At 34.1% G+C, this 12,300-nt stretch overlaps 1 protein-coding gene across 3 annotated transcripts in view; it reads right to left on the bottom strand.

Moving 5' to 3' along the window:
* The window catches only part of GBE1 (1,4-alpha-glucan branching enzyme 1), a 151,127-nt gene that overhangs the window by 79,335 nt on the left and 59,492 nt on the right, over window positions 1-12,300 (bottom strand). For all 3 annotated transcript variants that reach the window (XM_052703678.1, XM_052703685.1, XM_052703694.1), the window contains exons 5-7: window positions 11,031-11,166; window positions 8,802-8,892; window positions 8,102-8,311 (exon numbers count right to left, since the gene is read on the bottom strand). In XM_052703678.1, coding sequence (XP_052559638.1) covers window positions 8,102-8,311; window positions 8,802-8,892; window positions 11,031-11,166 — 437 coding nt within the window. The remainder of the gene's footprint in view (window positions 1-8,101; window positions 8,312-8,801; window positions 8,893-11,030; window positions 11,167-12,300) is intronic.

Genomic DNA, 12,300 nt, shown 5'->3' with positions numbered 1-12,300 from the left:
AATGAGCTCTCTACCCTTTTTCTTTCAGAGCTACCACATACTGAGAACACTGTGTTCACTGAGCTCTGTTCTACGGGTGCTCAGCAGATGAATTGTAAAAGTTTGTAAGTACTTATGTGCAACTTATAGAATTTGTGTTTTGAAGTTAAATTAAGATGACAAAACATGTATAGGATAAACAGTCAAAGGCTCTAACCTTTTCTCTAGTTAAAATTAAGAGATATTGAGGTAATCTTGTGCTTCTTAGAGATTCTCCCAAAGTCACTGTTACTGACTCTGATGATCCAGTGCTGTGCCCTTATCAGTTAATTTCACTTGAGAACAAATAAACATGAGGAAAAGAAGTACTAAGAATATGTAAACTTGACTCTAAGTATTGAACGCTGATTGTCTGTGCATCTAATTCCAGATCAGATGCTCTATACCTTAATATGTAAGCATTACCTAAGAGGTAACACATATATAAACTTTTGCATAATATACACACTTGACTTTGGAAAACTGTTACTTCACATACAATATTTTAATAGTTGATTGCTTTCTACTTTCTGTGGTTCTTAATTATTGTCTCGTTATTATCCATTTTGTCTCTTTTCAGTGATCTTACCAAAATCAGATTTCAACTATCTGTATGTTACAAAAAACATACATTAGAATTTAAAAAATAAACAGACAAACTGACAAAGTTCTTAATGTTCTCTTAATATTCCTATTCTTTTGCCTTGCAATGAGATGTAGCATGCCTAATTTTTCTCCAACTTGGATCTTCTTTGGATACAACACTACTAGGATAAAGTCTACGTTCTCTGCTTCATGTGTGATATTTTCCATAACACCTCTCTTTAATCTCCAATCTGTATAGCCATCACCCTTTTTCCTCCCAGCAAAAAGGTCCTATTCACAACAAATTCATTGTACCTCTTAAACTGCTCGTGCAATTTGGTGAAGTAATCACATAAGAAATCCTGTGAAAGATGTCAATTTAAGTTTGGATTACTAAATGCAAGATTATTATGACATTTAGACTGATGAGCAATGATTCTCTGAAGCATCTTGAAACTATCCTAATTTCACATCTTTACTGAAATACTGTAATTAACTTCAGGAAAGAGTTATTGTGTCTATTCAAAAGAATAATGAATTCAATTGGCTACAGGCAGTGACCTCTATATTTTAAGATTGACTACTTGACAAAATGTAGAACAATTGCTTGCAATTTTTCAGTGTGCCTCTTCTTCTTGTATCAATTTTATTACTATAACACACATTTCAGAAGCTTGCACAGCAAGTTAGTATAGGGAACTGGATCCATCAAGGAAATTTGTACATTCACACCTGATCTTCTAAGTTTCAGAACATCTGTATTTAAAGCCTTCTGTCATATCAGTACAGTGCAGTAAAACAATCAAGCTTATAGAAGAACATTAATTAAAAATAAATTATATATAACAAGGCTAGAGTCACATACTCATATGTTCATGGCTGGAACATTACAGAGCACTATTATTTTAATTATTTAAAATATACTGCACTTAATTCCAATGCCTTCTGTTGATGCATCTACTACTTATTCCCCTCAAGGAAAGGAATTTATTAACACTACATTCTCAAATATGCAATTGAAAGTGCCTTCTTGCCAGCATCTGCAATGATTACCAAAAGGAGGAGAATACAGAGAAAACAAAGATTTTCAAAAAGCATATCAGCATTTACATTATTGTAAAGTAGTTTGGTGCTTTCATAGTCACTTTCAGAAAGTCCAGTCTATTAGAAATAGTGTTAATTACACACAGAAACAGCTTTTTAAAAGGCCACTCTATAAGCAAAATAAACATACGAGCTTTGCGGAAAAAAAAATAGAAATCTCACTACTGCATCATAAATGGTGCTTTCTTAAAACTGTTAGTCATTAAGAAGGAATCTTTGCCAGTCAAATCCAACTCCAGTGCTAATGCATACTATAGGAACTGTGAACACAGCGCTTTCCTGTACTTCGTGAAAGAAGACTGGTAGAATACATACATAGAATATGTAGAATACATGGTCATAGTTTAAGCTAGATATCTAAGACATCTCTCCAGGAAAAATACATTTGTGATAAACATGACCTGCCACTGGATGTTACTGCTACTGCATAAATGCAGCTGGAAGAATATTGACTGTATTTGGCTAAGTCCCCAAAAGTTGCAGGAGAGATTACTTAAGCCACTTACCAGCAATTTGGAGAATCCTCTCTTTTGTATATAGTAAATAGATTGCTTTGTAACTTCCTCCTACATTTTTCCCTTTCTCATTCCCATTACTGGAAGATCAACTATGTCCCAAACCGAGAATGGATTAAACTGTTACAGAAATCGCATAGCTGAGAGAAAGTAGCAAAAGAGTTTTAAGAATACAGTCAGGAAAGGTGAAAAATGAGAAGTTATGCACAAGTTTGTTGAGATAAGGATTGCTCAAGGATTCAAGAGGAAAGGTGCAAAACTCTAAAGCCAAAAAAAGCAGCGAGTCTGAAGAGGATTACCCAGCACCATCAAAGATCTTTTATATCAAGTGGTGGAAGATTCCCTTCTCTGATACCTGACTGATACCTGCCTAGCCAAAGACTCCTCATGTATCTTATTGGATACTGTGACTATACAAGCAATTTTTAAATCCTATCAATCCTTTTAATATGATAACTAATAGGTAATAGTTTGCATAGTTTACTATGGTCGTCACTGCTTTCTATAAAACACAGTTGGAAGTCTACACTAGATTTAAACACTGGGTGCCAGAAAGGGCCATTGTCTCAGCATCCAAATATAGGTGTAATGCACCATTTCAGACGCAAAGGGACATCCAAAGTACCTGCATGAGGTTGGAACACAGGATAAGGAACAAAACTGACAGATGACCCACACCATTCTGGAGAGGCAGCTGGAGGACAAGCAGTCTAAAACATAGCAAAGCACAAATTTGGGCATCTGAATCACTCCCCAGCCAGTTATCCTACTTCTGCTGTACTGACTGCAGGCTAAAAGCTGTTTCAGAACTACAGTAGTTTATAATCCACTTCAAGAATAACTAGAGAAAGAAAAGAGAAAAAAAACACATATACATGCAAAAAAGAACAAATGAACTCTGTAATGAACTCTGTGGAGTTCAGGAGCTGCTTTGTGAACAGTTCTGAAGACTTCACTGGAGAAGACAGTGCAGCAGACAACCAGAATATCATTCATTGCTGTGAGCTGTAAAACAATGTTTATACTTTGAACCCTACTTGCATCATTTTAAAGCATATTAAATATGAACATCACTTGAGTTGAATAATATAGAACTGAAGAGGGAAGAATGAAGAAAATATGACTTAGTTAAGAAGACTACAGTTATTATACAACATTTACAAGCCTTTATTGCCAAAACAGAGGATTGTTACCAACAAGTACAAAAAAGACAAAATCTATAGGTGCCCAGGCCAAAGAGTTCCCACTGACTGTGGTGCCTACACAAAAGAACCCAAGCACAGGCTCACATTTGGTCCAAAAATTTGGTTCTGAAAACAGAACCTCAAAAAAGCCTGAAAAGAGATTCCAAGGAAGTCTTCTGGGCCCAGAATCTTGTAGTTAACATCATCTCTCATTGCTGTGTTCAAGGAAACGAGTCACTAATTAAAAACAGGATTAAATCTAACCTCTAACTTTTGTGCCAAAGTATTCTCCAAGATTGAACAACTTAAAATTTGGGTTAAATGCTCAGATGTCACAGTATTAAAACCAAACAAACAAATAAAAAAGCATGAACAGTATAGTATGATTTTTGCAAAGTTTTACTTCTGTCATTTTCCTAAAGGCATACCTTACACATAAATATAACAGGATACCTATTGTCCCTTAGAATTAGATAAAGCGTAAAATCTAACTAAACCTACTAAAAGAAAAAAAAAAAAAAAGTAATTCAAAAATAATACTCTCAGTTTTCAACAAGCTAAGGAAAAGCAAACTCATTTACAGGAAAAAAAAAAAAAAAAGAGGCATAAATCTTTGCAAGCTAAAATCTTTGCTCTCAATTATTTTTAAATTGTTTTGCCTATTCAGTATTTTAGACACATTTGCTATTTGGAGAAATGAATATAAATCAAAACACAATCACCTACTATAGTTGTGATCCCACCTGGTCTACAGCGACACTTCTAATGTATTTGGCAGCTGGATAATGTTCAAACACAATTTGAGGAGGAAAGCAGAGATACACTTAGCTTGTGTTATGTTAATTGTAAGTAGAATCCTTACTTAAAATGAAGACGGGAGAAGAGAGAAAATTGGCTTTTTGCATGCATTTTGAGTGAGCCATTTAAAACAGGTTGACAGTAGAGACAAGGCACTTAATTTATCACAAAATGAAATAGACAGTGCCAGGTAAAGTACAGATCCAGAGTATTTGATATCACCACTACCTTAGAGCATGCCCTTTTATTGAATTTGGGGATAGGAAAGCCCCATTTTATTAGAAATCAAGACAAAGAATACAAAAAGTCGCTGTCTTAATGTAACACAATACCTGCTAAGAATTTGTTAGATAGGCTTTTGGTTTACTTTGATTTGAGGAATGCAAGAAGAGAACAACAGGATGGAGGAAAACAGTAGATTCAGCAAATTACAATATTTTAAGAATACAATGCCTAGATCCAGATTTTAGAAAAAAATGGCAAAAAAAAATCAGAACTGTGAAACTTTATTTCTGAATTGATTTTTTGGGTAGCTGGTTTCTGGGAGGACTTTTCATTTGCTTTTCACATTAAGAGTTTTTTTTTTCCCAAATAAAAGTCAGGCAGAAAATATTATTTTACTGATCCATTTTTTAAATCTGTAAGTTATGTTTCTATGAAATTGAGGGTTTGTTCCTCACATCACACTCCTTGAAACTGGATGATTTTAAACACGTCTTCAGTTTACAAGTCTTACATAAACATACTCATTAGGTATTGCTGTGAAGTCTACAATACAAAACCTGCTTTTATCTGCTTAAATTATATTACTGAACTAGAAATGAAGCACAAGTTTTAATACCACTTTTATCAGATATTCTCACTACTTACATGAATGTAGCTAAAAATATTTGAAATACACCATCAATACAATTTGCATGAATATAGATCTTTGCTTCCTTCTGCTGTGGTCAGCACTCACAGTCACCTTCCTAGACAACTAAATAATCTTGCAAATGTTGCAAGACAATTTCCTTATGCCTTGGCATTCAAAGAAAACGTAGACAGACTAAACTGATAAAGCAATTGTTTTTTCCATCTCTTTCATGGCAGTGATTTAGTTTCTCTCAATTCCAAAATAAATTGAGCATCTTCTGTATTTGATGTATAAGTACATGTAGATTTAACTTTTTCCACTACAGAACAATAAAGACACTATTCTGTATGCTATTCAATACATTGTGCTTGGCATCATTTATTTTCAGTGAAGTTTGTGCAACTGCAAACAATCTGAGTCTATCCCACAGATTTTTGTACTCCCCTCTGTTAGAGAGGTGCTCATTTACTGCGATGGAAATCTGCATGCATGTCAATGAAACATAGATGGAAAAAATAATATTTTCAGTTTCAACACTTCCAATTTTGTTTGCAATCTTTATACACATAAAAGAGAAAATAATATATATTTTTAACAATTTTTGAGCAACCTAGAAGAAACATGATTGTTATATCTTTTAAGCATTAAGCTTTGACTGTAAGTATGTATAGAATATTTAATGTTTCAGATATTAGGACTAAAGAAAATTTTTCTGACTAAACCTAGTTCACTGTACAGCATTCTGTGCTTAAAGGAGAAGGATGGATTTCTCTAAAAGTTTAAAAAAGGAAAACTCAACTCATTATTGCAATTCACTAGAGGACAGGGGATGGGGAATGATATAAAAGGCACCAGCAGACATCCAGGACGTCATTTTTTCTCTTCAATAGAGAATATATTCAATTGCTCTGCTCTTCACTGTTTTGTAATCTCTTCTCTCACATCTCTTCACTTTCTCCCTTTTCAGCATGCAGTCTAGCATCTATTCCAGATGCCCCTCTTCAACAAATAAAAGCATATAACATTAACTATAAAGAACCATGTAAGCAGTTCTTCAGCTCTGAATATGAGCTTAATATTGCCTATCTCATCCAACCTACGTCACTTGGAAAGCAGCCTCCTGTTTCTTTCATTTATGAATCCTTCCAACACACTCAAAAGCATCACCACTTTCTTTACAGCCTGTCTCTGCTTGGAATAAAATGCCTGAAAGTATTCAATTCAACTTATTTTCTCACTGGAGAGGCTGGTGCCACCACACAATTGTTTGATTATACATAAGTATAGAAGGTAATAAAATGTGAAGCATTATTGTATTATACTCCAGCTTTAAGATTACTTAAAATGGAGTTTACCTGAACATAGATTCAAAGATTAATAGGAAGCAACCCAAACAAGAAGTGGTTATGTTGAGTCCTACTAAAATGCATTTGTTGCACAATTCAAATAGGCCCTCTGAATTAATCATAAAATTATCTCAGCTAAAATGAATGAAATTCATAATAGTTTATCCTATTAAGTAACACAGTGTGTACATCACTTATTAAATTCGTCACTCAGTTTAATTGAAATTGTGAGTTATGATGAGAGAGTTTCCTTTAAAAAAATGACGTTATATAACAATACTTCTTCAAAAGTGACATTCTTAAACAGTTATAATCCTCATGAGCTACGTAACTGTCAGTAAAGAGTACAGCCTGAGTACAATATGTATAGATTTCTCTATCTACCTATACATACACATATATACACGCTTTTTTGGGGGAGCCATTACATGAACACACGGAATTCTGATTTAACGTTTAAAGACATTTGCGCTGCAAACATAACTAGTTAATTGCAATTATAGACATGCAAGGTAGAGAAATGAGAGTTTTAAAAAAAAAAAGCAGTTAATTGAACTTGCAGGCACACAAACCCTAATAAATAACATATTAACAAGAAACTAGAACTCTTAAGTCACTGACTGATGAGCTGTTGAAGGAACTACTCAAGCAAAACCTTGAAGAGGTTAAACCAGAACTTTGTGACTGATAACAAGATAAAAAAAATAATGCATTTCAGGGGGATGTTTAAAGGAAGTACTAAAGACAAGAAAAGAGGGAAATAAAGGTGGTTCATGTAAAAATATGCATTGCAAAATGAGAAGAGACAGAAATAATCTGGTTGCCTTTCTCTCTCATCCTCTCTCCATGTAAAAGAACTATAAATACTCAGCACACAAGACAAATCACTCCCCATTCCACTATCTCAGAGAACACAAAGTAAATTATATTAAATGCTAAACATTACCTGGCATTAACCTGAATCTCTACTAGAAAATTACATGTGCCCACACAGGGCCTGGGTCTCCAGATTTAGGCCATGCTGTTCAAAACAGGTTCCACATAGAAATACTTTAGTCTCCGAAACAAGATGCCTGCATCCAAACTGCCTACTGAAAATGACCCCTTCTTTGTATTAACTGTTGATCTACCTCTGGAAAGTTTTGGAATATAGCTAGCCAGGGCCACAACCTTTACTGAATTTTAACAATCTTATAGTTTGATAGTAGACTTCCAGAGTTCATAAGTTTTCTTCAGCTTTTTTTTTTTTTTTTTTTTTTTTATTTGTAAACATATTTTCTTCTTAAATATAATGCATATATATACTTACAAATACATTATGTTAAGTGTGTATGTGTATATAGGTAGATATCTATATTATATTTTATATATTTTAACATATACATGTATTTAAATCTATACACATAAGATTTATATAACTACCTGTATATGTTCATACATATAAAAAAAGTTACACACCTGCACAAGCTTTGTAATTATGTACATACATAGTAATAGATCACAGAAGAGTAAGAGAAACTGATTCATTTAATCTCAGATTTTAAATATTTAGTAAAGCAGATGAATTTAATTCAGCATATTTAAGCCATTAAGCAATCCAAAAGATTTTTTTTCAGCTTGACAAGTACTGAAGCTTTAATATAACTGCTAAGAGATTATTATCACTAAAATACTTAAACTATATTGTATACTTACTTTGCGTAATCAAAGAGCCTGCTGTCCCAGATTTGATGAGTTCCTCTAGGACCAGAATGGAAGAAACAAGAATCTGTACCATCGAATTTGTTGAGACCATCTTCTGAGTTTTTTGACGCGTGGCTGTGCACAACATCCAGCAGAACAGTAATACCCATCGAATGAGCAACGTCAATCAATTCTCTCAGATCATCTGGAGTTCCGTAACGGCTATTGGCATAAAAAAATAAATGTGTTATGAGGGGAGCCACCCAACTTAAGCAAAAAATAGTTAACATCACTAACAGGAAGTACATCAATGTCACTAGTTCTTCATCATCTAGATTCCAACTGTTTGTATATTTGGGGTTTTTTTTCAGCCTCTGAATTAGTAACTTGATTACAAACAGTTAAAAAGATTTTTTAACTATGAAATAACATCTCCCCTATGCATGCAAAACACATGCAGGCAGCTGAAACTGAATTAAATGGAATATACTGTGATGGCTAGAGTTACTTACAACTTTTGTTTTTATGCTAAGTGTTTTGCAAAACAGGTGATGACTATGACAAATTGATATCAGATTTCAGACTCTATTGCAAATGCCTAAGCCTATACTTTCTTCTTCCATTAAACTTGTACTTGCAATCAATGACATACTGATTTTAGCAAATGGAAAGAAAAGTAAAGGAACAAAAAGTACTAAGTACTTATACCTACCTTGATGCTGCAAAAAAGCTCGTGACCTGATAACCAAAGCTGGCGTAATACGCATGTTCCATAATAGCCATCAGCTGAATACAGTTATAACCTATAGAAATATATGAAATAAACAAATACACCCTTGCCTCAAGAACAGTAAACCAAAAAATTCAACTCCTGTAACTTATCAGTTCCAAATTGTGTTCATTTTATCTTCTTATAGCTGGTTTAACTCTCATGCATACTTAACAACTAACTACAGATTTGTTCTCTCTCAAGAGGTAATTTTACCTAATAGCTTACACTTACATGACCTACATGAAAATGGAAGGTTCAATCATCAAGCAGTCTATATAAAACTAAATCTTTCAAAAGAAAGAAAATACAGGAGTAATGTGTTTTTGTTCTGAGTTTACCAAAGAACCAAGACAGCACAGAAGCATAAGTGACTCATTCTCACATCAACTAAAGTATTTCAGCACAGATAAGAGGGAAATCTTAAGAAGAAACCGTGCACAAGTAATGAAACTACTTACTATACACCTCACCCAATCTATCATTAATGCTAGCAAATAGGTGCCCCAGCTAGCTAGTAAATAAGGACAGTCAGCAAAAGGTAACTTTCAAGTTTAATATACAATCTGCTGAGACACCTACAACTAAATAGCTTCTCTTTATTAGTTTAACCGAGCTCTTCATTCTTTAGTGTAAACCAAAAACTTTTGTTGTTGGTTTTGTTTTAAAATTTTTCACCCATGAATGAGTTATTATTAGCAGGTAGTTGGCATAAGCTCAGCAGTTTGTCAGATAAACTGATGTTTCATAATTCAAGCTCATTGCATTTATTATTATTTACAGCATTTCTGTAAATAAAAAGTTGAATAGCATCAAATTAGTATGAGTTAGTCTACTTTGCTATTTTTCATGCATGTTTCTACAAGTTATTTATCTTAGTATTTATTCCTAAATACTTATGTCTTCAAGCTTGTTTAAGACATTTCAAAACTCAAATCAAATCAAATATCACTTAAAAATACAGCTTAAAAAAAAAAAGAAAAAGAGAGAAAGAGAGAGACAATTCCCACACAGCTTACTTATTTAAATAAAAAAGAAAACGACCTATCATATATGCTGCAGACGCAGCCTAAACTTTGAATTGCTTTTATGGTATAGCAGTCTTTTCACAACATTTTCTCTTCCCAAAAAAGAATTGGTACATAGAGCAGAAAGTTGTCATAATTCCATTAAACCTATCAACCTCCTGGAAAGAAGGAAGTACTCCGGCTCGAGGAAAAGAGGCACAGGTATTTAATGGGCATTCCAAATGAATTTTTTGAGGACATTCAGATTTACAGACTGCAACTCCCATCATGCTTTGTGAAACACTGGCTCAATAAATAAACCTACAAGAAAAAACCTTCTTCAGGGACTCTGATAAATAAAAATCAATCTACAGATAAGGACAGCCAACATCTAAAAGCAATCAATCATGTATGGCAAGACTATGTGATGTTTGAGTGTAACAAGACATATTTAATCACAGTGAGTCAAAGTTAACAAGTTAGAACATTGTCCATTGCATAAACTGTGCAAAGGTGCCACAGGAATTTAAAAAAAATATATCATTAAACAAATTGAGGTGAACAGTTTGCAATGCTTCTTAATTTAACCACACAAGCTGTTTCCACATATACCCTCCACAACAATGGAAGTTTCTTTGCAAGAGAGGATTTCTCATGTTTAAAATTTCCATATTCTGACACCTCGTAACAACTGTTACAACTATTAAAGGATAAAAAAAATGAAAAAACAATTAGCACACATTGTACGGCAAATAAAAATGACAATCCTTTCTATTCAGATACTTCTTTGTCTTTTCTAAAAAGCAAGATGTACATAGCAGAGCCAATTAAGAACACAGTATTTTCCAAAGACTAATATGCAACAGATCTATTTTCAGATGAAAAGCAAGCCATGCCAAAAGCAAATTGCCCTCCAATAACTGTCTAGATTTCTGAAATCACATATTACTTCAAAATCTGTTGAATGGATTTTGGTTCAAAATGATATTTCAGTCCACATTCCTTTTCCACAAATTTAACTTTTTTTTGCTTTGCCTTAAGAATCTATTTCTGCAGTGCTTTTTATCTGAAAATACAAAAAAAAAACCACCTCATAGACACTTGATAATTACATATTCTAGTAAGAGAGAAGCGCATATCTGCAAGCATCTGTGTTATTACTTACCAAGATCCCTTATTCTGGGCAGTACGTTAAATGTGAAGTTTTTATAAGAAGCTATTTTCCCTTCTGGGGAAGCAATTCCCACATGAGATTCATAGATTCTCAGGCTTTTTAATTTCTTGGGAGAACCATGCTTACGCTACAAAGAAAAATAAAAACTAATTGTCAACAGTATACAACATGAAATGCGGGAAGTTTACATCTAATTGGGATTTTATTTTTTAAAAACAAAAATCTTACATGAAGAAACAGATAAACTATTGTTTGAAATATACTTTTCCTCCAAGGTTTTTTCTCTTCTAATTCCTCCCAATTAAAAAAAAAAAAAATGTTGCAAGACTTTATTTCCTACTTGTCAGTTCAGTACTTAAGTGAAGTCAAAGTTAGAACAACCAATTAAAATAAACACAGTCATACATATTTGCAAAGAGCAAGCAGAAGTTATGTGTCTCTCTTACTCATAAAGAGTCATTCCTTTTATCTGACATAACTCAGTAAAGGCTAGCCCACAACCTATATGTTCTTGCCTCCTTTTTTACTTTGGGCCATAAAAACTGATCTTTTTCCAGCTGTTGGAAATAATCCTTTTTGATTTGAGCAAAGCTTTCAATGCCATTTCTCATAGTAACCTTCCGGACAAAAACATTCCGAATACAGCTTAACAAAAAGATAATGTGATACGTGGACAACCAGTCTATGGGAGCTCAAAGGGTTACAGTAAACGGGGTTATATCAGGCTGGCAGTCAATCACTGGTAGGGTTCCAAAGGGTTTCTTGTTTCAGCCAGTGTTCTTCAATGGTTTTGTAAGCGACTTAAACGCAAGGCTCAGCAGTTACTAATTGAGTTTTAGAATGGCACTGGGCTTGGAGGAGCTGTGGAGTCTCTCGAGGGCAGGGAGGCTTTGCAGAAAGATAGTGACATATCAGAGGTTTGGGCAATCACAAGCTGCATGGAGTTCAACAAAAGCAAGTGCTGGATTCATCACTTGGGACAGGGAAACACTGAATCTGCATAAAGACGGGAATGGAGGCTGGAGAGCAGTCCTGCCAAGAAGGATCTGCATATTATGGCTGACAGTTAGTTGTATCTGAGTCAGCAGGATGCCCTGGTAGCCCAAATGGCCAGTCATATTCAGCATTGCCAGCTGCGTGAGGGAAAGGGCTGTCCTGTTTTGCTTATTCATCGATTTTGTCACTGAATTATTTCTTCTTGTGCAAAAATTAGGAGTTACCGAGCATGAAAAAAAGAGTATATCAATCAATTCATAGGGTT

The sequence above is a fragment of the Tympanuchus pallidicinctus genome, unplaced genomic scaffold (genome assembly GCF_026119805.1).
Source record: "Tympanuchus pallidicinctus isolate F22 unplaced genomic scaffold, pur_lepc_1.0 scaffold10, whole genome shotgun sequence".
In the NCBI taxonomy this organism is placed as follows: domain Eukaryota; kingdom Metazoa; phylum Chordata; class Aves; order Galliformes; family Phasianidae; genus Tympanuchus; species Tympanuchus pallidicinctus.
This window is presented reverse-complemented; position numbering and strand designations above follow the sequence as displayed.